Raw genomic sequence first — 25,935 nt, 5'->3', positions numbered from 1 at the left:
AGGAGAACTTGGTCTATAAATTTTCAACGATGAGATAGCACATTTCTGTCTATAGGATACCGTTGCCTGGAAAGTTCAGATTTTGCTGTTAATCAGTGGAGACAAGACGATCCAGGAACGGAAAGTGTTAACAGCCTGACAACCCAGCAGTCAGATGAGGAAGAAGAAACTTGCTCATCATTGAGGTTGTCAGAAAGCATTGCAGACGGTAACAGGGTGCATCTTCCTCCACCTAGGCCTCCTCCATCACCACCTTGTCCTTTGCAGACGAATTACAAAACCAGGAAAGTAACACTTCCACTGCACTGGAGAGGTTCTAGTATTAATACAAATGCGTAAGATAGTTTTTCATTTATTTATTTATTTTTATTTTTATGGATTAATACGACATTATAAAGTTGTTCAAAAGAATTAGAGTAGAATTGCGTAAAATAGGAATATATTTTAAAGGATGATCTATGTTTTAAATTTCAATGACTCGAAAAGGTAAATGTAGCTAAAAAACCGAAAAAATAAATGTAACAAATTGATTGTTAAGGTCCCATTTGATAAAGATTATGGCCGAGTTTCTATATAATATATATATCTATTCTGTATTGTTAATATAAATAACATTCATTGTTATAATTATTTTTTTCTTAATTTACATTAATAACAGTTGATAACATGTTTTTCAGATTGGAAAATTTAGATCACACTCCAAATGAGCCTTGCACTCAGCCTGTTCCACAAGTGAGCTCCTTCACTACATTTAGAGGGCCAAAGAGCTCTGAAGTTAAAAATAGTGCGAGGAATCAACCCCAATCTGTTTTCCAGGTAATTGTGTATACTCTGCTGCTCTACAAAGCAGTTTTTTTTTTAAAAAAAAACGGTAAATGTAATCTCTGTGAATTTCTTTGAAACTCAAATAAGACATTAAAATAGAAGCATTAAGAAAAGTAACATTGTCAAGAAATCTAAAGAAGCAAATAAAGTAATGGTATGATTTCGAAACATCTGTGTTGTTATGTGTGCACCCAAGTACTACTTTCTCAGTTATAATTTTAAACTTTTATTCAAACCAAATAATATTGTTCATTTTCGAGTCCAGCAAAGAAAAAATCTATTTAGTGCTAGGTTCGATTTTCGGTCCTGGCCTTGGATATTATTCAGTGGTATATTTGAGAAATTTATAATGAATACCATTGTTAGTCACCACCGTTCATGAAACCTAATTTCGTACTGGACGTTCAGTTCGCTTGAAAAAATGGGCATTGTTTTATTTTAATTTATGAAAGTTGGAAGAATTATATAATTTCATTTATTCGATTATCTTCATCTTTATAGAGTATATTGTTGGGTGATATAGCGCTCTACTAGGATAAGTGTTTTCCATTATACAATAATCCAGTAAAACCTTATTTTCATTTTTCTTCCTGAATTTACGCATAGGAGCAAATTAATGTTATTAAATTAGTTCTGTTATCTGGCAATTCAAAGTTGCGCAGGTTACATTTATTTTCTTCATCGAAAGTGAACATTCCACCTTTAAAAAATTATCGGCATAAAAATAAAGCTGGCCATTCTAAACGATTTTCCTCTAAATTTCAAGTACCTCACTTTAAAATCCTGGTTACTTATGTTTCAGTAGTGTATAACAATCAATTTGCTTAATGACAGTTTACTATTTTTAATTCCTGCGAGTAATTCCAGTAAATATTTTATTTGTTTAACGCCTGCATTCAAGGACTACGGCCCTGTTGAGCTAGTGAAAAAACAGCATGTTGCAATTTTTTTTTTTTTTAATCAAGAGCCTTTTTTAGTGTACTACCGGCTCCCGGACAGTTACAACCAAGACTCTATAGGGAGGTAAAAGAGGCTCCCAGAAAGAGAAAATAAGCGGGAAGCTGGATTCATATCTAGGATCCCTTCGTGGGACTTAAGTGATGTGCTAATCTCTCTCCATTGCGAGCACCAATTATAATTTTAATTTTACCTACTGGTAAAACAGTTTAATATTTTATCCCGAACGAGATTCACAAATCTTGTGGTAACTGTGTGATAATTAGTGGACGTAGTATCGCGCCGAAATACTCCTTGGATCAAGTCAAGGAAATGATATTTATCCGAAACAATGTAAAATTAGTACATTGAAAGTATTGTTTCAACTAAAAAACTTCTTTGATTTAAAAGCGAATTATTTATATAACGTTAACAATATTATAATTTATGATATTTTAGTAATAGGTTAATTATTGTAAATTTCTATCATGATTATAGGAAATTATCAATCTCAGAATTTAAAGATTTTTCTAAACCAAAATTTACTTTAATAATAAGTTTATTGCTTGGATCAGAAGAAAATTAAATTATATTTCAATTTGTACATTTCAAGGTGACCCTTTACAAAAGCATGCTGTTTGATGACTTTGGTTTCTCAGTATCGGATGGCCTATATGAAAAAGGTGTATTCGTCAATACAATAAAACCTGGAAGTCCTGCTGATATGTGCGGCATGCTTAGACAATATGATAAAATTGTACAGGTCTGTTAACAGAGAATTACTTTTTACTTATAAATTCATATACTATTTACAGTTTAGTATACGTAGCATTTTTTTAAAGGAATTAATAATCCTAGCTTTCTATGTAAATTATTGTAAAAAATATTGCTTTTTTGATTGCAGGTTAATGATGTGCCCACACATGATCTCGATTGCTGTTTAACAGTTCCTCTAATGGCATCAGCAGGGAAAAAACTTACTCTGACTTTAGTGAGATATCAAGATAGACAAGGAACTGGGGTACGTGAATTTGCTGATTAACTTATAGATGATAATATTAACGGGATTTGTTTTTGTTGTTTCTGCATTAAAATTTAAATTTTGCCTAAACTATTGAAATTGAACCACATTTGTTTTGTAACTAATATTACTGAGAACAGGAAGATTTAATTCTGGCTAAATTGTTCTATCGTGGCATACCAGAAATAATTTTGTTCTCTAATTTCTCTCACACTGTTTTTTCGTTGCGAAATTTAAGATAATTGATGAATTTTTATAGGGATTGGCTATCAAATTAGTGGGTTACCCAAATAATTTTGCACACAACTGTCCCTGTAGATTCCTAATATAAATATAATATTCTCTGAGAGGGTTTTTATAATTTAATTTGTTTAGTGGGTTGAGTTAAGCTTAGGGACCCTCAAATCTTTACAAAGCTAATCCAACTCAGATCCTCCAATGGGAAAGTTCTCTTGACTCATTAGTTTTCTTTCTTCAATTATATCTCATTTAGTAGAGTCCTTTTATTGTTTTTTAAAGATACAAATTATATTGTCTTTTATCTTTAAACACGTCATCTTTGAAGTACTCTTTATTTCATTTTTATGATGTTGTTTTGTATAAGCAACATAAATGAGTTGCGAAGTTTCTGTTGATTAGATCGTTATCTTGTGATGTTCTGATCTATTATTATATTCTTTTATAAATGAGAATAATTTATACCTATTTCAAGCATTAAATATTATGTTCATGTTCTTTATGCATTATGTACTCTATATTTTTTATTTCCAACCGTTTCGGGTATTCATTCTTCGTTGAGGTATAGACTGTTATAGTGAAAGACATCGAAACTTTTAAGAAATTTTAATTACGAAACGTAACAAAGAAAAATAGAAAAAATAAAATTCTGAACTTAAAAGGATTTTTCAACCAACTACGTCCCACTGTGTGTTCTATCATAGTTTGGCCCTTAGGAAGTTCACTGCTTGCAGTAAATTGTCATGCACAGGATTGAAATTCAGGCATCTCTGAATTTATGTTGTAGGGACCTAATATATTGTCTTTCTAGAAAACGTCTATCAAGGTGTTGTGGAGTGGACAGAATATTATACTTTACTATTACATTTTTTTTCAACAAACACAAAGTTGCTTTACGCGGAACTCTAACTCTTTATGAAAGAAAATTCTCTGTGCAATATTGCACTTTTATCTGGAGCAATATTGCCAGCTCGCTCATTGAAGCTGGAGGAGGGGACAAAATTTTATATCAAAGCCATGACTTTATAATTGAAAAAATCTGTTATTGACAGGTGCAGCAATGGGTAGAAGAGGTAGCGGAAGAAGCACAGCCGGAGTGTCAATACAAACATACTGAAACACTTTAACAATAAATTAAATAATTTAATAGTTCCTAAAATTGTAAGAAAAAACAAGTGTTTTGTAAGTGTTTACCACACCTAAATAGGGTTAGGCATTAATTATCGACTAGCTAGGAGCTTAACAAACTTAAGAAGACTTTATATTATTTTATTTTATTTTATAAGCAGGTGTGTATTTAGTTTCATTTTATAATAACTCAACACAAATAATTGTACGAAGAAAATTGTTTGATGAAATAGAGTAACTACATATATATATTATTTATTTCTATTTTTTATCTTCTTTTCTAGAAGCATTATATTGTCCCCAACAATATGCATTTATCAAATTCTATATTTATCACTGTATACAACAGTTTGGTTTACATTAAGCGAGTTACAAAGAACCTGAGAAAACTTTCTTTTTAAGGCAATTCAAATATAGAAAAAATTGCTTCTCAATTATTTTGAAATTATTATTTTTTTTTTTTCCAACAAAATTGACACAGAAATAAAATCAATTTAGTCTCCATTGCTTGCAAACTTTTCCATAATTTTAAGTAAGGGATGTTAAAATGTTTGTTCTCCTACTATTTATAAACTAGTGTTTTTTTAAACTTTTATTTGTGAGAAAGCAACATCTGTAAATAACATTCGTCATACCTTATAAAAAACTGTATAAGCTTGATGGCATCAATAATTATTATCAATAATAACTAATAAATAGTAATGATGACACTCTCCGGCGTATAGGGTTTCAGTTGCGAAGTTTATCGTTAAGACACTTCTTCTTCAGTCTCATTGCAGTGTGCTGTATTAGTGAAGGGTGCTTACAATTACTGTAAAAGTGTTGTGTGATTTACTAATGTTTTGTTGGTCTTTTGTAATTTGTTTTAAGTGTGCCAGTTGCAAGAGTAAAAAACAATATAGTGAGTGAAATTTAATGGGGCAGTTTAGACTGGAATATTAATATTTTTTTGAGGTTTGGAAGAGTTCGCGCTCTGTTACAATTAAATTTTTTTACAAATTGGAAAATCTATTTTTCCATTACAGGGTAAAATAATTGAGAGTATCATCAAAACGAATTTTTATACAAATTCATAAGAACTAATTATGTGCATCGAATTTAATTAAAACAATTGGAAAAAAAGGTAATACCAATATTAAAATAAATGTTCACATTCTGTTCCACTCTGCAGCCTTGATGTCCCACATTCCTGTTCCTTCCTTAACAAAGCCCTTAAAATTCCATTTTTTGTTCTGTAATTGGTTTATTAATCGGCTAGATGGTTTCTTCGCTGATTTCTTTTTAGTTTGTGGGTTGCGTGCTTGTTTATCAGAACCATTTATCAATTGGCCATTGTATTTATCCAAATCGTTGTAAAACTGCTCCCGTGGTTGCGTGAATGGTAAGGCATCTTCTAGATGACTTTTACCAAGGCTTCCAAAATTTCTGGAGTAAAGTTGAAATTAAAACTTATTTGAATAAACAAATTTAATTTATTATTTTTAAATATGGGGATGGATCATAGGATCATGCCAGTAAATACCTCAATTTTTTTTCGTACTGCATGTAGGTGTAGTTTTGCTTCTGAAGGATTTCAGATATTCATCCGTTTTCACAAATTTCCCATTTATATCGAAAATTTTATATCCAAATATAAAACAGAGTGATAACAGAAACATTACTAATATAAGTCCAATTCTCTTCGAAAATATATTGAACAAAATCTCTTAAGATGGTTGAAAATGAGGAAACCATTCAGAAATAATGACCAACAAGCATGTTATGACAGATGATATCAACATTAGATTTCATGCTTACTACTTAATAAATAATTTGACTATAAGTAACGAAAATTAATAATAATTTGCCTAAATACGACTTTCATGTTGCCAATCCTTGATAAATCATTATAAATGACATAACTTCTTTAAAAAATAGTATCGGAAATATTTAACTTTATAAATCATTATGTATGAATGTTTACGTGTAAAACAATGGATAGTAACAACTCATATGAAAATTCACACAAGAGGATTTACTTCCTATATTAGAAGAATAATTTATAAAAACAACACAGGTTTTGAGTAAAGTTAAAATTAAAATGGATTTTATGGATTGTGTAGATTTCAAAGTTTAAATTATAGTTTGATTTCCAAATTTTTTCGTTCCTGTGAAGCTATAAAAAATATTTATATCAGGGAAAATGAAAGAGAATTGAATATTTTTTGTTTATTCGAATTATCAAAACTGAATTTTTCTTCCTCTTATTTGTTTAAAAACAAAACATTTCTTGCCTAAGAAGAGGAAGTAACTAACTACCAAGTATATACTTGGTTAAAATACCGGTTCGATATTTCGGCTAAAAGCCGTACCCAATTTTGTTATTGTTTATTTAATTTTCATTTACTTGCTATTTTTCTCTTACTCAACGATTTTCTGTCAACTTTAAAGTAAATGTTAACTACTTGCAAGTCAATCTGTTTCATCCCTTTTTACTTTACTAAGTAAGGGTATTGTAATCGTGCAGATTTTCGATTTGGAGATTTCACTGGATATATCCCTTGAGTTTTGTGGTCCCTTGAGTACTTGTTTATCCACTGCTACTCAAAAAAACAAAATATTACAGAAAGTTGAACTTGATTTTTCGCTTAGTTACCATCAGATAGATGACAACACTAATTTACTGAATAAATATTCCAATTTTTATGGTTTTCTTGAAAAAGTATGAATTGATTTTCCTCAAATCGGTGTATATATACATACATATAATATATATAGATATGTATAGGGTTATGTACATATAGGAGCAAAGAGTGACCACTCTCTCTCTCAGCATCCCTTTAACCGAATCGACTCGGAAAACATTCATGATTTAAAGATGGAGATCAACACTAGTGGCAGTGAGATAAAAAGTTTTAAGTAAACAACATGGGAGCAGTATTTAAGAAAATTCAAAAAGTTGAATAATTCTCACAGTAAATTTGTTACTTTTTCCTGTAGTGAAATTTTGATCAACCCCAGGATTTTATGCAATTCATTCAACTTTTTTTTGTTATAATATTGTAGACACAAAACCGTACATTATACTCAAATGGTCTTTTAGAAAAACCAACTCACCCACTCACTCGGAAGTGCCATAATCGAATTTTCCTCGAAAAGTGTTTCTAATAACAATTTTAGTTCATTTTAAGTACAATTTGTTTATATAGATTATAGAAAATTTAAACAAAGTGTAAAATACATTCAGGAAATAAAGTGTTACTTTCTCGGTAGATGGACTTCGATCATTAGGTTGCAGTTAGGACCTCTGGTAGGGCACAATTTAAATGCACAGTTTCAGCTTCCTGCCATTTTTAGTATGTTTGTTTTAATACTTCGTCCACACTCATGAAACATTTTCTAAAAATCATTTTTCCGACCCCGAGGACCTCAAAATGGAAATTTCCGGTGAAAAATGGAAATTGAAAATTTGACATGATCGCAAAACTTTCCTTACCTCTGAGCGAAAGAAATTTGTTTAAGCCTCTAGTAATTCTTATATTTAATAGTGATTTAGATGTAGTCTGAAAAATATTTCTAATAATAATACAGAGCAATATATTTATACTGATTTTCTAAATATAATGTATTAATTAATGAACAAATTATCTCTTAACAGTTAATTATCTAAATAGGTATTTATTACTATCTATAGGTAGTTATTTATTATAGGTATTTATTTAGCTATTTTTTTTGCTATAGACTATATATACTATTATGCTTTTCACTAATGTATCTCATATTTTTATAAAAGATGAGTGAGGAAGTTATGATACTTCTATAAATACGAATTTACTTTATTGTAATTTCACTGTTACAAAAAGCAACCTTTACGAAGAAAGGAGCATAATGTTCCGTGACGACACTTAATAATGTTTGTGGGACTTCCGCGTTAAATTTAATAATAATTTTAAAAAACCTCACAGTTAAACTAGTTTTATGACTTTCATCTCTTTTATTGATGCTGTTAAATTAAAAAGAAGACTCAGTTAATAAGATGTTGAACTGTGAGTAAATGTCTTTGATATTCCTTATATCCTACAAGAAATTTATTTAGGAAATCCTCAAAAAATTTTAGTTGGCATTCTAAAAACAAAAAATATTTATGTAGCAAGAAAATAAGCTTAGAAGTTTTGAAAGAAACTAAAGTCTCATAAAATGCTTACTTTGGTAGAGGACATTTACAAATGGTACATCTATCCAGTGAATTACTAGATTCTTCAGTAACCTCCTTGTTATTAACATTATTAGCGCTGCTGCAACAATAAAAGTTTAACGATAATTTGCGAACTAAAGTGATCCAAATCATTTATGCAAATAATAAAAAGTAAATAATTTTATATTTATTTGTAAATAGATTTGCTTACTACGGCAGAGGACATTTACAAACAATACATCTGTCAGTATTGTTATCAGCTTCCTGAGAAACATGGTTGTTCCTAAAAGTATTTCCACTTCATTTTAATCTAATTTACAATTTAACATGTTCGTAATGTTTAAATAGACAATTTTTGTTAAACACTTAAAGAAATCTCTTATAATCTGCGTAAAGACATCCAATGAACAAATTTCACTTGCTTGAATTTGTTATATGGCCAAGAACCAGATATATATTAAAAAATGTGAACATTAAAATGGTACTTCAGAGTTTTAGATAATGCTTCCTAACTTCCTAGTTTAAACCCGGGTTCTCGTGGAGTCAGACCAGGGTGAAAAATGAGATCGCATAGTTTTGTGCCATTCAGCACAGAGTTTTATAACATCTATAATTTAAGAAGGCATTGCTTGCTAGTAAGTTGTTACTCGCCACCTGTTTATTTATAATTGATGAAAAACTGCGAAATCCCTGAACCATGTATATAGAGGAGCCCTTGTCCAGATCAAAATTCAGTGTGAACTGCCAATATATTTTGCTTGGAATACAGAACATATTCATAAACAAAACCTGTTTGCGAACATTCTTTTTCAATAATTTATTAAATGCCTCCAGATATAACCGTTGAGAAAAGAATGAATGTTTAGTAATGTTTCCAGACTAATTTTTAGCGCTAAAAATCACAATATCAATTTATACTATGAATTTATCAAATTATACTTCTTGACCGTCAGTTAACACATCTATTAAAAATAAAGCCGAGTTATGCTCGTATAGAAATCAAAACCGATAAAATATTCTCGGCAAAATTTCACAACAGAGGTATTCCCGAGAAGTGTAGATAAGCAATTGCCTACAAGGGGTACAAGTATGTTTTACCTAGAGTCCGGAACGGGCATTATTCGAAGAATGCGAATACAAGTGAATGTTCATCTGTATCTTAACCGAATCAATAATAAATAATTTATTTTGTAATTTATTAACTCTTGGGGTACGCTTAACGATATTTAATTACATTCAAATAAGGATGAAAAGTAATTGGTAGTTCAAATTTTAGGAATAATGCTCATTTCCTTCACAATTTTTTTTTTTAAATCTATGACATGATTCATCTTAAACAGGTAAGTAATTACGTAGTCAAAGTAATTATTACATAAGGTCAGCCCAAATTAACTTGTAGGCATAAGACGAAAAAATTGAGCTTAATGAAAATGTTCTTACTTTAATTTTAATTCACTGTTGAAATCTTCTTTATCCTTAAAACAGTAACATTTTGTAGGATTCAATTCTGGAGAAAAATATTCAGCTGAATCACTGCTATCTGACATCATTTTTGTCTAAATATATGAAGAATAAGTACTTCAATGTAGAAATAAATAATATAAATACTTAATTATAAATGTATTTAATTTATATATATTAATATATACCTCTGTAAATTTACTCTTTGCACCTCCTCTGTTATGTTTCAATGCTCTATGAATAAAATAATTTTCATATTTGATGCACACAGGACAATTACAAACTTCGCATTTCGACGTAACTTCATTTTCTGTTCAAAAATAATTTTCTATTTTATTTTTTTTTCCGGCGCATCGACAACTTGGCCATTTGCGCCGATTTTTATTTTAATTATTATTTTACAGGAAAAGATTTTTTTTTGTAGTAAAATCAATCTTACCATCTGTAGCGGTAGAGGCTTGCTTTGTAGTAACAGCAACAGTAGTTTTAGTTGGAGAAATATCTTTGGTAGTTTCCACCTTATTTTTGTGTGACTCAGGTTCGGCTGATGTACTGAAGTTACGAAATTTCACATTTGGCTCGTTCTTTCTGCTATGATGGATTTTATGATAAATATGAATCAATCGAAAATATTTAAAACATAATCTTACAAATAACAATATTTTAGAGGAAGGATTGCTTGAGTGCTTTGCCGTGAGGCCAGAGAACATTGCCACGGCTTAGATTTCCCTTTATTCCTATAAATTTCTGCACCTCATCGTCCGATGATGGGTATTGCCATTGTAGTACTTGGACTAGAGAACTGTTCAAAGGCTTATAATGAACTATATTGTTGAAGCCGCGTGCTCAGGCCAATGGCACCAAATATTACTAGTCTTAACAAAGTGTATGATGTAAATGTTTCAAATAAACGTCGCAGAACTATTTGTGCACAATATGTTAATCGCTATTTTTTCAGGCGGGCTTTACGTCCAAGTACCAAATTAGATGCCGAGAACAGAGGCGATTAGCAAACCTACTTTACTATAAAATTCATTCAATTAACTATTAAATAAACTTCAAGGCCTAGACCGGGAATCGGACCGAGTACCACAATGCATTAATGCGCAATATGGTTAATATGTCTATGGTTTGCAGATTTTGTTCCTGAGCATAAATGTATAAATATCAAACAGTAATGTTCACTTATAAAACTTATTTGATAAATTTTAAAGCGCTAAATACAAAATAAAGAAAAAAGTCTTGTTATAAAAAACTAGATACGCCATTTACGTATATGTATTTTAGTCTCCTATTTTTCACTGTCCCTGTTCCCACAGATCGCCCTTGCTGTGTGTTACTTGCCCCGAGCGACCATTTTTATAAATTTTTCATGTGATCAGCCGTAAAACTGGTGATATTCGGAGCAAGTCCATTTCCTATCGTAATAACTTCTTAGCGCTTAATTTCGCTTATTTTATGTCTAGAAATTGGCTTACCAAATTATTTTCCTCTCTAAATTAGTTTTCATGATTAATATCTCATATTTTTGAACTCTTAATCCACATCTAGTTATTGTCTTTTTAGCATATGGTCCCGAGAGTTCTTTATCTTATTGAAATATTTTCTTTACTCTCATCTTCGAACATCTCCACTGACTCAACGTCTTGCTGTTACCTGCATATTTCTACAAACCAGGGTAAATGGCTCCCTTACGGCGATAAACTTCATTGGTGAAGATGAGTGTTAACTAAGCGATAGCTTTTTGCAATCGGAAAACGAGTGTGTACCATCCCGTCAGATCTATAATTTCTGTGTTCATTTTTCTCCAATTGACTTTCGCAACTTGTAGTACCCGTTCGACTTGTCTATTTCCTCTAAAACAACGCTCTTAATATACGATTGCCAAAAGTGATTTGTGCCTATTAATAATAATAACTATTATTAACGTTATTATTTCATAGGGTACATCTAACGAATTCCACAATGCTATTTACAACAAGAATGCTTACGTTTCTACTTTCCGGTCGACTGTGACGATCCGATATTATCTATTTGATTAGAACTTAAGGGAACGGTTACCTCAGGAATGGACTAAATAACCTCCCTGATACCCTTTCTATCTGTCGCTTATGACACACAGCTCACAAATAGTGGAGATTTTTTCTTTTTAAATCGAAATATAAGACTTTATCAATCAGTTTTTTTGTTCTTTACGACGAAAATGCCCAATATCGTATTCTTTCTAGAATGTTCCGTCATTTGGGCTAAATTTATTATATTCTTCGGTTTCAAGTCACCTTTGAAATAGCTTTTATGTTGAATTTGACTGACGTCTGTCTGTTATTCGGTATTAGCTTCTAGTCATAGTTCCTAATAAATGGTTCCTTTGACAAATATTCCTTCCATAAGTTAAACGCCAACTTCTCTTCTGCTTCTAAATAGAAAATCGGCATTCTTCCTTATTATATCAATTTAAGATATAGCAATAAATAAAAAAAATGATTGTATATGCTTTCTGAAATAGCCAGTCAGGCCCAATAAACTATGTATATGTTTATTGCAAGAAGATTCAGATATCTCAGTAAGGCTTTTATCCTCAGGCCTTGATCGTTCATTCAAAAATCCAGATTGGTTGCTTTCCGAACCAAAAGTTAGATTTTTCCTCCTTAATTTATAAGCCATGCCTTGCGCGGACTTCAAAACTTCCATTTAGTAGGACCAGTGGTTCCTTCTTATCTTTGGCAGGGATAATCAAGTCATGTTCGCCAACAATTGCCCTTTTTTACCCGATCGAAACATATGTTTTAAAGAAATAGAAAACAAGCGGCGAATTACAAATCCCAAACAAAGTTTTTAGGAATTCTTACTGAGCGCTCGGGATATGTACGGCTTTCAAGGCCCATTGAAATGTTAACAAACGCATTCTTCAAATCTAACTGAATAATAATTCATTTAATTACGTTTCTCACGAATACATTCTGAAGTTTTTCTAGCTGGATCTTAATATATCGGTTACCTAATTTTTATTTTTATTTCCTACAATCTACTGGTGGTGGCATTATTTTTTTTCTTTGACTGAACTCCAGTTGTCGCTAATTTGAAAGTAGTTTGTCTTATTATTCCTTGCATCTTAAGCCAGTTGTCAATGTTTATGTTTGCTTCTTCCACTTCACAGACAGTGGCAAGTCAGTGGGTCTGAGGAAAATATCTGTTACATCTTTTTAAATTATTTTCGTGGCATCACTAGAATGAACATTAGTCTCACAGTGCCTTAAATTACCTTCATAGAACATGACAGCCAGTAGAACCACCAGAATGTCTGAAAAAATACGAGTTTGGAATTGATTATCCTACCCTTAGAATTTCAGCAACACAAATATATTGCAACTAACTCCTTCTAAAATAATATGACCAGTTTTCCTAACTTTCTGCGATATCATACCTAAATAAGCAGCAAATCCCCTTATTCTGTCGAAACCGAGACCTCACAGAGTTAAAAGCTTGAAACAATTATCTAATTATTAATGACAATAAAAGTAACCAGGCTGTATAAATTATTTTGTAAACATACTCTCAGGAATAATCTTATTGAAAGTGATTGTGTAATTTCCTAAATGAAGGAAATTTGTAAATGAAAAAGTTAGGCGTTTGTTAGACACCAAAACTACCTCCAAATAAAGTCTGGGTGTGTGCAAGAATCATTATTATAAAAGGAAATAAATGTATTAGATCAAAGTGAAAAGTACATTACGTTTAAGAAAAGATCTACTTGTTAGATTGCAAAGTGGTGCAAAATGGTAAAATTAGAGAGAACAATATGACTTAAAACCAATTAATTTGAGGGAAATTAAGTTCAATAATATTCAAGGATGTTGGTCACAAAGAATTCAATCTGAGTTTTTCTGAGTTCAGTACTTGGAAAAGCAGCGGATTGAAATCTTTAGCCTAAATGGATAATGATAATCGATAATCATAGAATTTATATTCGAATAAAATTGATTGGATTTGAAAATAAATAGTGAAAAAACAGATTTAATTTGAGTGGAATATAGTTAGCATTGTTCAAAATAGGGCAATGATTGAATTGGCTAAGAAAAGGCAATTTGTTTGCCAAACGATTCACATTGGGTGCAAAGAAGGTTTTATGGTACGAAGTTAATTTATTTCTGGAAAATAATTTCATATTGTTCATAGAAAGGGAATTAAATGAAAAAAAAAAAAAAAAAAAAACAGAAAATGAATCGAATTGTTATAAATGAAGTAAAACTGTAATACAAAGAAGTACAATTTAATTGGAAAAAGGTGTAATTAAGCGAAAAATGTATGCATATATTTTTTAATTATTCTTTTGGCAACACTTTTATTTCTCCGGGGCTAGATTTTGTTTTCACGACCGTATACAAACGAACATTAGAAGAAAACTTAAAAATAAATGATATTCTTACACAATTTTCTGTTCATCTCGTAGAAATGATTGATACACCATTGATTATGTGAATGTGAATAAAAGAATGAAGTAGTTAAAATGCTGTAAAGAAATACTATATGAAAACCGATAGGTTGGAAGCTCGGAATTTGAGAATTATAGTATAAAAAAAAACTTACCAACATGGACAAAGTATTCGTTTCTCAAAATCTCCTTCAAGACCTTTTGATTGAATGTCTTTTACAGATTTTTTCGGTTCTTCTTCTTCTTCTTCTCCCGAAGATTCCTTTTTTGCTACTTTCTGATGAGACTGAAATTTTACATATTCTTCATTAGATGCTTTCCTGCTTAAATCTGACCATATTTTCCCGTTAGTTTGTGCACTACTATCAATATCTTCATATGGAGGTACAGAAATGGCAGATTTAGGTATTTTTGTTAATGTACGTGGTCTTAAACTTCCAAACAATTCTGCGCATCTCTTTTCATTGATATTTCGAGAAAGAAAACATTTACAATGAAGATTGAATGGGGTGTGACAGACTCCCCTTTGTCGGATTATTTTATCTTCCTTGCCCAAACGTGATTTGCAATTCTATACACATAAAAAGAGAACCTTATTTAATGCTTGAACCACTTGGAAAAACATGCTATTATTCAGTTTTATTCTTTCTTTTTAAAACATACATACAATTGAGAAAGTTGACTTAAAGTAATTAAATTGAAGACAATAAACAGCATATCAGAAAATTAGTGATAGTAATAGAAAATTATAATACCTTGGAAGAGACAGTAGCTGGATTCATTTTGGCTCCTCTGATAAATTCTTCGGTTTCTCTGACATTAATCCTAGTGGAAACTTCAGCTTTAGGAGCAATTATTCCCTGATATAAAAACATAATAGTAGCTGTGAACAATGTTTTTTTTTTTGGTATTTTGGTTTATTGATCGTATGAGTCACTTCCTTTTTTATAAAGTACACCTGTTATTTTTTTTTATTAGTTTTGTAACTAGTGTATGCAAACGATTCTTAAAAGGAATCAATACCATGCTAACTTTATTATTTAATTATTCATTATTTCTTTGTGGTATTTAGATACGTTTTAAAATTACACATTTTTCAAAATTAATGATCTTCATGCTGAAATCCAGAATGAAGAATAACGACTAAGATAAAGATTTTGAATTGATATGAAATATATGCTCTTGAATTTAAACAATGGAACTAACAAAACTAATAAATTCCAAGTTTAAGGGTTTTTTTTTGACACACATTTTTTTTTTATTTCCTCATTTTATTTAATGTTAAGATTTTTTTCTTAGGTGTTAGCAACCTTCTTTCTTTTAAAAATAGTGCCGCATTAAGCCCATATTTTATTCGTTTATAGAAATACGTCAATATGCTACCTATTGAAATTGGTTTGATAACGTTCAAATATTTTCCGAAATTGAATCACATATTACTTAGCATTATTTCTGTTTTATTCCAAATTTTTAAGGATGAAGCAAATAGTTTTCTAAAAATTTTAATTGTGAGGGTGTAGTTTACAACTTAAACACATCATACATGAATGACAACGGCTTTGGACACGATATTATTTTATTTCATACAGATTTTTGCGCTATTTTAAAGCATCTTCTACTGTTTTCTTAGGAAGCGTACAATTTGTTGTCCTTTGTTTCCCATAAAATGAATTTTACGAATGGTTCTGAATTTGTGTGTGGTGTTATGGTCTGTGGAGTGTATCGAGAGGGTAAAAATCGCAGAAACTTAAAATAAAATATTTAGTTTAGGTCCCATTACCGTATTCAATAGTCTATTGAAAGTTTGTACGATTTGGTTGATGCTATTCATACTAATTGAATTTATGTATATCTATAACATTTTTAAATATTTTCCGGAAGAGGAAAATTAAGGGCTCTTTTAGTTGAGGGAGGTTGCTTTCCTCTAAAGTGCTATTAGAAGGCCTCACATCTGTATAGTAGTAATAAAAATTAAATGTGTAAGTGACAATATTTAACTACTAGGAATGTATCAGATCTGGTATATTTCCTTATCTTTAGAAGTTTATTCACAAAAGAGAAGTTATTCATGAGATATCCATTGTCTAAATTATATTAAAGGCAGCATGATCCACATTTCACACCTCGGAACCCTGATTACATATGCTGAGAATTAAGGAGAGGATCCTCAAAATCCAAAGAATAAAGATTTTTAATAGGATGATTGAAATTATCTTGGATGCTCCTTAGTTTTTATGAAATAATTGGTATCTTATGGATTTGGAACCTCAATTAACGAAATTATCTAATAATTAAAAAATTCATAACTGCTTGGGAGAGCCCATTATAACAATTTAGGAAAGCCTGCAATCCAATTCGTTTAAAGTCACGCATAATTCATGATATAGTACGTAATTATGATTTTTCTTGAATGAATAAAGTACATACATTATTAAATAAAAATTAATTAACTTTTACATTTTTTATATTTTACAAAACGTAATTATAAGTAATGGGCGCCTCAAAGGTCTTCCTCATATTCTTGTCATGCTTTGACTATTGAGCTGTAAAACGTTACTTAATGTAAACAACAAGGAAGTATAACATTTTCATCCACGAAAATAAATTTGCTAGAATAAGAAAGTTCAAAAACAAAAGAAGTGTTTGCCGCCACAATTAATGGTACGTAAACATGCCGTTACAACAGTGAAGCATGCGCGTTGGACCATACGGTAGGTTATATAATTAACATGAAATGCTTATGTACTGGATTATGGAAACGGTCAAGAATGGTATGTTTCACTGCAATTGTCCTGATTAAATTTAAATGAACCAGTAAGTCAAAGATTGTTTGATGTGTTGTTTTAAGATTTGGATTTTTATTCGAAATTATTATGTCTGCATCAACAAAAAGGAAACATGTAACACGTGAACACATGGTAGGCGAGCTGAATCCGCCTAATAAGGATGAATCAATTGTGCGCATTGTGGAAGGCAGAGGACATAATTTACATTTAGTAGCTGATGCTCAAGGGCAAGAATTTTTGGTTTCTATGCCATCCAAGTTTAGGCGTGCAGTGTGGATCAAGAGGGGAGACTTTTTAATAGTTAAGCCAATATCGGAAGGTATGAAAGTAAAAGCTGAGATTACTAGTATATTGGACTCAGAATACATTCAATTTTTGAAAGATCAAGGTGTTTGGCCGAAAGAATTTTGTTCTAAAGTTTCTGAAGAATATTTATTTGACGGAGGTAACCCTAATAAAAGGGGTGAACCAGAGGGAGCTTCATATTCAGAATCGAGTACTGATGACAGCGATTAAGATGGCATTTTTCGCAGTTCAGTTTGCTGTAATGGTTTGGCGAAGGTAGGTACTTGTAAGATATTTAACTATTTATACTTAGATCCTATTTTGAGCATCGAAACTGTGGATGTAGCGCTAGTGAAGTATTATTTTACTTATGTGTGAAATTCTTCGCCAATACACATTTTTCCTCTCTATAAAGGAATACATTCTTGATTAAACAATTAACTCTAAAAAACAAGGCAGATAACATTTCTGATTTCTTTTTATGGAGAATAGATTTAAAAATGCCACTAATTATTATTACGTATTTTTATTAAGTAATGTGACATTTTATAATATGTTTTGTCCCCAGGTTTCATTGTCTTAGCAGAATAAACCCTATTCCAAAGGCAGCTGGATGAAAATTAAGATGCGGCAGAAGTATGTAGGATTAAACATTAACATGGATTCTCTCCATGGGAAAACAAATTATTGAAGTGTTCCGTATGAAGATAAGAAAAAAATCTTGCATAACTTTTATAAACTGATGATTCTAGTTATTTTAACAGTGAAAGTCAATTTTGTCCACTCAGGTAATTTCACTTTGTCATATCTCTGTAATTGCATATCAAATTTTTTAATAAAAATAAAAATACTTCTTTCTTAAGCAGTTTTGTTTTTTAATCATTTAAAAATTTTAGGAAAAAATAAATTTGTTTACTTTTCAAAAAACTTTTTGTAAGTAGAAATTGTTGGAATTATGAAATTTTTTGTTTCCATTGAAAATATCTATTTTGAATCTATTTGTACGAAAAATTGCTTTGATAAAAACATTACCGATCACTTATCTGATAAAGGGTTTAATTAAATATAATCATTAAATTTTGAGTTTGAAAAAATACCTTAACTGTAGTATCACTTAACTGAAGGTATTTTTTCACTTTTATAACATATGTATGTTCTCCAAAAGACATTGCGTTTTAAATACTTGTTTTAATTTTGCTTGTTTGAACCAACCGCACGGACCTTGCGTTACAATATATTAAATCAGTATTTCTTGATATAACCCAAACGGAATGTCCACCTACCGCAAATCTAATTTTTTTAAATAAGTTGTAAAACCCAAGAGAAATTTCTCAAAACTACGTTTTATTGAACTCAGAGTAATCTAAACGATCGTCCTTCGAAAACTCCTCCGAAAATCTCATCTGAATATGTATTTTCTCGTAAAATGATAGTGTAAAAAGGATTTAATCAGGAAAGGACCTCTTTTTAGCCATGGCCTTTGATTGGAAAATTGAATAGTTGCCCTACACGACTATTAGGTAGGTATCCTTCCTCAAAAGCATCTTCAGAGTTAGAGAAATAATTTGTTATTAATAAATTGACATTGTCCTATAAAAATATTTTGCAATGTTCATTTCTCCTAATCTAGGATATTGTTTTTTTCTACTTTAATAGATTAATTCATGCTTTGCTTTAATTTGTTTACATTCATGTTAATTAAAAAATACTACTTACTGGAAATATTTTACATGGACAGAACAATAGGTCAACGTCTGCAGTAGTCTCAGATAACTTAAGGTTTGGGCTAGGATACAGTATTCCAGTCAGGGTCGAGCAAAACACTGCTAAAACAACCATTTCCGTTGTTGCAGGTGGATGTTGAATTAACTGCATTTTGACCAGAGAATTATGTAGATGTGCATGTAAATCGGGCAGCGTCTGAGCCGACCTGAAAGTCTATTTATGCAATTGTAAATGTGCGTAATCTTCTGTAAAACTTTTTGTTTCTAAAAATGAAACAACAAGCGATTTGTAAATGAATTGATTATGTAATCATCTATTCATTCTGTACACCTATCTGGTTAAAACAGAATAAATAAATAAAAAAAAAAAAAAAAATGTAATTGCAAAATATTTCTAATATACGAGAATTTTCATTTAACTAAAGTGCTACATTTAGAATGCAAATATTTCTTTACAATGCCAGTAAAATTTACATTTATCTTGTGTCATTTAAAATTATTAAACTTAGCAAAAAGTGACAAGAAAACATACGCCTTCATTGTCTAGATGAAATAAAAAATGTCGGGCGAATAGATGACACTGCTCTTTAAATTAAAACTTCGTGAAAAATCTTCAGTTAAAGCATTGACCTAGGAACATAGACGTTAAGAGACTTAAGCGAAGTACTGGAAAGGAGTAAAAAAATAAGTACTCTCTGGGACAGGGTTAATAATTATTCTATGATTGTCCGTTTTGAAAATTTAAATTATTAAAATTCCCCCACAATTCTGATTAATAACACGACCAGGGTTATTTTTAATCTTCGATTTTTTAATTTCTGCAAGTGAAGCTATGATTCATTATTGTCATGTCGTTAAGGGCCGAGTTTAAGAAACCTATGAGCTAACAAACTTTGAAAGTATTCGTTCGTAATTGTTTAATTTTTCAAAAAGAAAGAACAAGTTTTGTTTTTTTTAAAGTATTCCCTAACTAGGTTTATACAGGTAACATTTTGCAAAAAGGAAAAATTAAAGATTGTACTTAACATTGGGAAGTCGTGAGGTCGATCGTAGCTATGAAACATTTTAAACAAAACTCAATTGTATTGATCACTATATTTTGCTTATTAGCTTTTTTCTTAATAAAAAGTTAATTATAATTAAAACGAAAAAATTATAAATTCCATCTTAAAAATTACAATTTTCTTTTAAGAAAATTAAAGTAGCAATTTTAATGACAATTAACAAAGATTATTTGAATTAATTATCAATAGGTAAGTGATAAAAAACTTAAAAGAACAGTTAGGAATAAATCCTTCATCGATTGCAATGATTATTAGAGCTCTAAGTTTTTGTATAAACCTATAGCAACGTGATCAATAAATGGTGTGTGAAATAAGTATCATAAAAATAATTCCAATAAGGGTATGGTTTTGAAATATCTTAGAGAATCTGGAAAAGCATAAAGAGCTCCAAATGTAATTAGTTGCCAAATGTCTGCGGATTTATTATTTTATTTAGCTTTTAATAACACTGTAAAATTTACTGGTTTGTTTTTAACTTAATTCCAAGTAATTCGTTCTGAAATAAGTAAATTCTATAGATTAATACGATTTTTGTTAACTATCCCTTAATAAGATCAGATAAGAGTCACTGTTACTGCGTCACTTTTTTTTAATTAATATCCTCTGATTGCAGGGGAAAAGTATCTATTGTGCACTCTATCAAAATAGAAGGAAGGATTTAATAAACGGGCAAAGTCGTAAAAGTAAGAACTATGCCCGTCCTAATACCGACCTACGTCCCAAGTCCACAAGCTGTAATCAAATTACTTTGTTAAAATAAAATGAAAGCTAACCAACCTTTTGAAAATGGAATCTCTCATTAAAGCGAAGCGGAAACACGGGCTTGACTTGTTTTGAAACTTCTGACACACCAAAAAGAGAAATTTTTACCAAAATTGTTCCTTTTGGACAAAGCCATACCCCTGGGCAACTAACCTGCCGAAAGAATTTCTTTTGAAACCAATGTTTGATTGAATAGAATAATTAGGTTTCCTTACTGCTTAATAAATAATTTTAGCGTAAAAATATTTTGTGAAATGTCGAATATAAACAGCAGAAAGAATGTGGAGTTAGAATTATGGCATTTTTAATGAGTTAAAAAACGGTGATGTCCTTAACTAGTACTAGTAAGTTGAAAATTTTACAGTCAAAACAAAAAAAAAATAACAGATTATTTTGGTAAAAATCCACTTACCCCATGCAAATCTAAAAAAATGGATACATTATATACTTTCCTAGACATTTAAGGGGAGTTCGGTTGGTCTAGCTCCATTTTACGAGCGTTGTTATGACAATCCTATTATCTTCGAATACTTAGAGATGGACGTTAGAATGCACGTGATTACCATATGTCTATAAATTTAACATTTGTCAAAATTTTTTGAACTTAACAATAATATCAAAAACACATATGTAAAATGAACTTGTCTTTTAGATTTTTCCATACTAATTCGCTTTCCAAAAGAAGTACATTAAAAATGTATTTACAAAAAATAATAATAATAATAAAATAAACAAATAAAAATGTAAATTAAATTTGAAGTATGTTTTCGTTATAAAGCACCGTAATTTCTAGAGCATTTATTACTCGAACCTGTATGAATCCCAAGCTGTAACTTTATATGGCAGTACACTGACTTATTGATTACATTTATTCCCAGTGAAACTAACATTACACATGTGTATTCAAAATGCTATACTTTTGCTTCATTCTAATAAATGTAGGTTGAAATATATACCAATTTCTTCAGATTTTTTTTTTTTTCAAAATTTAGTAGAAATTATAAGCAGCTTCATATCTATTGTAAAAATAATCCTTATCAGCAAAAAACAGAATGGCGGATTCAATTTTATTAATTTCTAAGATTTTTAGTACATTTGTAAAGTAGTGGCTGAATGTCAGCAGTCCTAGGCAAACCAATTAAATGAATAAATAATAATGGTATTATTTATTTTTATTTCTTGAACAAAGTATAAATTGATATAAAATTGACAAATTTTTATCTTACATTAAAAATAGCACTGTTGAGAAGAAATCATTCATATAATAAAACGCTACACATTTTTCCTTTTAGTATGACTATATCAAAAACCTCTTTCGCGCTCTTATACAGTTCGCTTTATTGCAATGGGTAAAAAAAAAATAAAAAGTATATATAGCTTGGATCATAATTTTTTTATTTTCCTTCAGAATACTTTGCATATTTATTAGATTATTATTTTTTTATTTTAAATGACAGCAATTTGATCACCTGTAAAAATATAAAAGTAAGATGTAAAAAAGTTACTTAACACAACATGTAATAATTATAGCTAATTATATCATTTTCAGACACCCGAAGATCTTTTAAAAATAAAACTTACGTCAATTTCACAAGTCTGTACAATTATGCGAAATTTATAATGACTATCAAGACTATCGTATACAATATTTATCATTATTATTCAATAATCTACGAGCTTCATTGCTGCTCTTTGTCCGAAGACTGGCATAATGAGCATAACACACAGAGAGAGTGTAACACACAGTCTTAAAGTTGTCAGTGTACGCTATTAAACAAGGACATCTGCAAGGCCAATATCCTGAAAAATTGCTCCTTCGCTTATATTGTATATGTGGGTTATTATTGAAGGCTATAAGTCGGGAGTGCCCAAAGACCGTTGGTTTCTCTGCTGGAGGTTGATAATAAAAATAATGTAGTAACAATAATATAGGGGAAAGCGATCACTGAGTGGTTAGCCACTGAATTTACACTCAGGGTCGAGTCTACTAGCTCAAATTCCTCAGATTTCATCAGGCTAATACTTTCTATCAAACGTCATCAAAGCCACGAGTTTCATAGGAGTCGGCTATAGAGAAAACATCTTTATACCCCGGTGATGATCCCACCAAACTACCCCTTCAATTCGTAGGTCTGGAGCTTCCTATTAAAGAGTGCTACTCCATGACCATCAATAAGGTAGACCTGTAGATCTAGGGAAGGACTGTTACTCCTTCGGCGTACTCCAGGGCCAATCCACCAGAAAACCTTAGTCATCTTCCAGCCAAATGGAAAAGCAGAAAAATTGACTACAGAAAGGTCATCCTGAGCACTAAATGTGAGAGTGGTATCGAAAGTTTAAGCTAAGCAATTAGCCTCGCGAGGTCGACCAAACAACCAGGAAGGTGGTACGTTGAAAGGGTTTAAGCCTTCTAATTTATTATTGATATCTGTGATTTGTCCTGAATCAGGGTCTACTAAATTCAGGTTTTTGGATTGTTTACATTATTTTAATTTAGTATGTAACTTTGTCCTTTATGACTCCAAATTGCATGCGATATACGAACTTATAATAATTAAGAATTCCGTAGAAAAAGCACGGGTATTCGGCTAACTGAGGACTGTAAAACTGGAAAACACTACATAGAATTCTTTACATTGAATTGAGATCGCACAAACATAATTTGTTATTGATGGCCAATCCACAATTTGGAACAATACGAGAAGAAAAGAAATATTAAATACAATAACAGACATATATTTAAAAAATAAAACTTACTTCTATGTGTGGTGTGTTTGTGGTTTAGACCAATCTGCACCAAGAATTAGATGATCATAACCATGTCCATTAAGAGCACTAATTGCATTTGCAGCGGACTGTTTTGACTTGAAATGAATATACGCAAAACCTTTGCATAGACCTGTGGATTTGTCTTTCGCTAAGAAAAGTTTATTATAATCGCCAAATGGTTTAACAAGTTCTTCAAGATCTGATTCTTGAGTTGATTCAGAAAGATTTGATATACGAATAGCTGCAGCATCATCTCTATGTCGTTGATGACTTCCCATAGTTTCTCCTCGTTTATTAGCACCATCTCGAAGTCCAGGTGGCACATATTTCATTTTACCTGAGTTAATAAATACACAAATTTTTAAATTGGCAGAAAGGCAGTATTTTGAGCAAATTTTAAAATATATAGTATCAATAAAAAAATTTTCTTGAGAAAAATGTAAATAAAAAAAAACAGAAAATTAGAAGTTGTTTGGAGTACTTTTCGATACCAAATTAAATTGAAAGTTAAATACCACAATCAAAAAAGCTCGGCTCTCTCTTAAGTGTATCGAATATTATTGGCAAAATTTGATCTCTCTAAAATGCTAACTTTATTTACTAATTGGCTGTCAAATGTAGGTAGCTTTACCTGCGGTGTTTCTGTGGCTATGAAATGTCTAAATATATGAGGTAAGTCTAAGTAAAAAGCTGCTTTCAATTAATTTTCGATGTTTAGCTTATGAGATGGTGCTTTAGTTGTTACGAAAGCTACGGAAACCACCCCATTTGTAGAGGTGACAAAAAAAAACTTGAGTCAAATCTGGTGATTTGAAAACGACTTCATTATCTTCTTTCATTACCTCTAATAATAAAAACAACAATTTTGACTTATTGCAATTCTAACTAACAATAACCAAACTAAAACTTAATTTGGTTTTAAATAATTACTTTGCTGGTTACGTTACTCCCACGAGCGCTACCGTCAATTTTACCCCAACACACTCTGCATTGCATAGTAAGGGCTAAATCTATAACCCAGAATCTCTAAATTCGCAAAATGTTTTAATTTAGTGACTGATTTATGGAATTACCTTTTAAAGTTTAAAGGAAAATATGTAGGAGCCACTTAGAAAAATTGTACAAAGCTAAGATGCAAAAAATTAGTAACAAACCACTTCAAATTGACTTTTTTTCACTCAGGGAACCTTAGATAAAATTTTCAAACGACCACAATACCTCTTCGTAAGTGAAATTAACAGCACAACAAAAAAATATTGTAACAAACCTTTATCTTCTGGTTGCGTTGAAACTGGTTTCTTCTCTTCTGGAATAGCAGGAGTGGCAGTCTTGGTTGGAATATAACCAGTGTCTTTGTAAGGACACTGCAATGTCCAATGGCCACCTCCGCAAGTTCTGCATTTAACAGTTTTATCCGTCATACCTAAAAAATTAATATAGCCACTTTAATGAACGCTCACTACTGTGCTGTTTTCCATTATATTATACCTGCTTTCAAAATAAAATATTGAACAATGTTTATTTCATATTATTATCATGCTTACTACTAAGTTTCTCAAGAATATCATCATCGGTTTTCTCTTGCTCTTCTCTGCTCGTTATAAACTGCATAAAAATTTCTTCAGAAGTTACTGTTGTAGCTGGATTTGGGCCTGGCTTATCATCTTTAGCAATGCCATATTTTCTCCAAGTTTTTCTCAGAGCAATTGACTTAGACACTACACGGCGTTCAATTTTGTAAGTACGTACAATTTTAACCTATGAAAATTCAATAACTCAATCAGTTCTTTTTTATCTAAATAATTTTAACTTTTTTCATAAAATTTAAACTTAAGCAATTATTTGGATATTCGGTGCATGTTATTTTTTTATACAATAACCACATTTCAGTGTTTTAAATATTACTTACCTTCTTGTTGTCTTCATTCCTTTTATATTCTGTGGCAACCTTTAATCCATTTTCATACACTTCACTTGGGGGAGGAAGATCCTCAGTTATTTCTTCTACCTCATCTGCCCAACTCGATTTTACTTCTTCTGCTACGGGCATGTTAGCAATTGGATGGTTCAAAAAACTTTCAGAAGGGGATGAAGTTGTAAAAAAAGAGTTGGATTGAAAATTAATAACTTCTTTTGGTCTCACAAAGTAATCCTCACACAGTATTTGTTGGCAAGCTTTAAGGAACCATATGCAACTACATAACCTATCAACTCTTGATTAGACTGCCCTTTGATCCATTCCAGTATGATCACGCAATGAAAAAAATGTAGTCAATGATGATAATAGGTTTGTCATGACTACCAATAAAAATTATTTGTATCCACAAGTAT

The 25,935-nt window shown here is 30.8% G+C and overlaps 4 protein-coding genes across 23 annotated transcripts in view; 2 read left to right on the top strand and 2 right to left on the bottom strand.

Annotated features, from left to right (window-relative positions):
- The window catches only part of Grip (Glutamate receptor interacting protein), a 46,052-nt gene extending 41,651 nt beyond the window's left edge, over window positions 1-4,401 (top strand). For both annotated transcript variants that reach the window (XM_074120910.1, XM_074120911.1), the window contains exons 11-15: window positions 56-335; window positions 678-816; window positions 2,375-2,524; window positions 2,666-2,782; window positions 4,072-4,401. In XM_074120910.1, coding sequence (XP_073977011.1) covers window positions 56-335; window positions 678-816; window positions 2,375-2,524; window positions 2,666-2,782; window positions 4,072-4,146 — 761 coding nt within the window. In that variant the 3' untranslated portion in view covers window positions 4,147-4,401. The remainder of the gene's footprint in view (window positions 1-55; window positions 336-677; window positions 817-2,374; window positions 2,525-2,665; window positions 2,783-4,071) is intronic.
- On the bottom strand, window positions 182-21,845 carry LOC141450451 (uncharacterized). Of its 19 annotated transcripts, XR_012456119.1 has the most exons (14): window positions 21,248-21,845; window positions 20,851-20,988; window positions 19,002-19,223; window positions 14,970-15,074; window positions 14,370-14,785; window positions 10,222-10,373; window positions 9,971-10,092; window positions 9,762-9,877; window positions 8,533-8,604; window positions 8,332-8,421; window positions 7,389-7,689; window positions 7,244-7,290; window positions 5,670-5,710; window positions 5,436-5,572 (listed from the first exon to the last, which is right to left on the bottom strand). XR_012456119.1 is itself a non-coding variant. In XM_074120915.1 (12 exons), exons 1-11 carry the CDS (start codon window positions 21,293-21,295, stop codon window positions 5,296-5,298), a joined length of 1,758 nt encoding a protein of 585 aa, XP_073977016.1. In that variant the 5' UTR covers window positions 21,296-21,845; the 3' UTR covers window positions 182-316; window positions 5,278-5,295. The 19 variants fall into 19 exon arrangements, 16 of the variants coding, with proteins under 16 accessions (XP_073977016.1, XP_073977014.1, XP_073977024.1 ...); XR_012456118.1 differs by having other exon boundaries at window positions 7,244-7,689; XM_074120915.1 differs by lacking the exons at window positions 5,670-5,710; window positions 7,244-7,290; window positions 7,389-7,689 and adding an exon at window positions 182-316 and having other exon boundaries at window positions 5,278-5,572.
- On the top strand, window positions 16,911-18,147 carry LOC141450463 (probable RNA-binding protein EIF1AD). Its single transcript, XM_074120947.1, has 2 exons — window positions 16,911-17,561; window positions 17,854-18,147. Exon 1 carries the CDS (start codon window positions 17,088-17,090, stop codon window positions 17,514-17,516), a length of 429 nt encoding a protein of 142 aa, XP_073977048.1. The 5' UTR covers window positions 16,911-17,087; the 3' UTR covers window positions 17,517-17,561; window positions 17,854-18,147.
- A 144-nt stretch (window positions 21,846-21,989) lies between the features above and the next one.
- Window positions 21,990-25,809, bottom strand: eIF3g1 (eukaryotic translation initiation factor 3 subunit g1). Its single transcript, XM_074120938.1, has 5 exons — window positions 25,514-25,809; window positions 25,149-25,362; window positions 24,872-25,027; window positions 23,593-23,941; window positions 21,990-22,304 (listed from the first exon to the last, which is right to left on the bottom strand). Exons 1-4 carry the CDS (start codon window positions 25,652-25,654, stop codon window positions 23,595-23,597), a joined length of 858 nt encoding a protein of 285 aa, XP_073977039.1. The 5' UTR covers window positions 25,655-25,809; the 3' UTR covers window positions 21,990-22,304; window positions 23,593-23,594.
- Between the last annotated feature and the right edge of the window lie 126 nt (window positions 25,810-25,935).

The sequence above is a fragment of the Rhodnius prolixus genome, unplaced genomic scaffold, assembly GCF_049639745.1.
Source record: "Rhodnius prolixus isolate KJV_2025 unplaced genomic scaffold, Rpr scaffold_2, whole genome shotgun sequence".
Lineage (NCBI taxonomy): Eukaryota > Metazoa > Arthropoda > Insecta > Hemiptera > Reduviidae > Rhodnius > Rhodnius prolixus.
This window is presented reverse-complemented; position numbering and strand designations above follow the sequence as displayed.

Coding starts and splice junctions, on each gene's coding strand:
- LOC141450451 (XM_074120915.1), bottom strand. CDS start 21,295: ATGTCTAGGAAAGTATATAATGTATCCATTTTTTTAGATTTGCATGGG. Junction 10,374..14,369: donor CGAATACTTTGTCCATGTTG/GTAAGTTTTTTT, acceptor AATCCATCATAG/CAGAAAGAACGAGCCAAATG. Junction 8,605..9,761: donor AACAGTGAATTAAAATTAAA/GTAAGAACATTT, acceptor AAATACTTTTAG/GAACAACCATGTTTCTCAGG.
- LOC141450463 (XM_074120947.1), top strand. CDS start 17,088: ATGTCTGCATCAACAAAAAGGAAACATGTAACACGTGAACACATGGTA.
- eIF3g1 (XM_074120938.1), bottom strand. CDS start 25,654: ATGCCCGTAGCAGAAGAAGTAAAATCGAGTTGGGCAGATGAGGTAGAA. Junction 25,363..25,513: donor GGAATGAAGACAACAAGAAG/GTAAGTAATATT, acceptor GAATTTTCATAG/GTTAAAATTGTACGTACTTA. Junction 23,942..24,871: donor AACGCAACCAGAAGATAAAG/GTTTGTTACAAT, acceptor TTATTAACTCAG/GTAAAATGAAATATGTGCCA.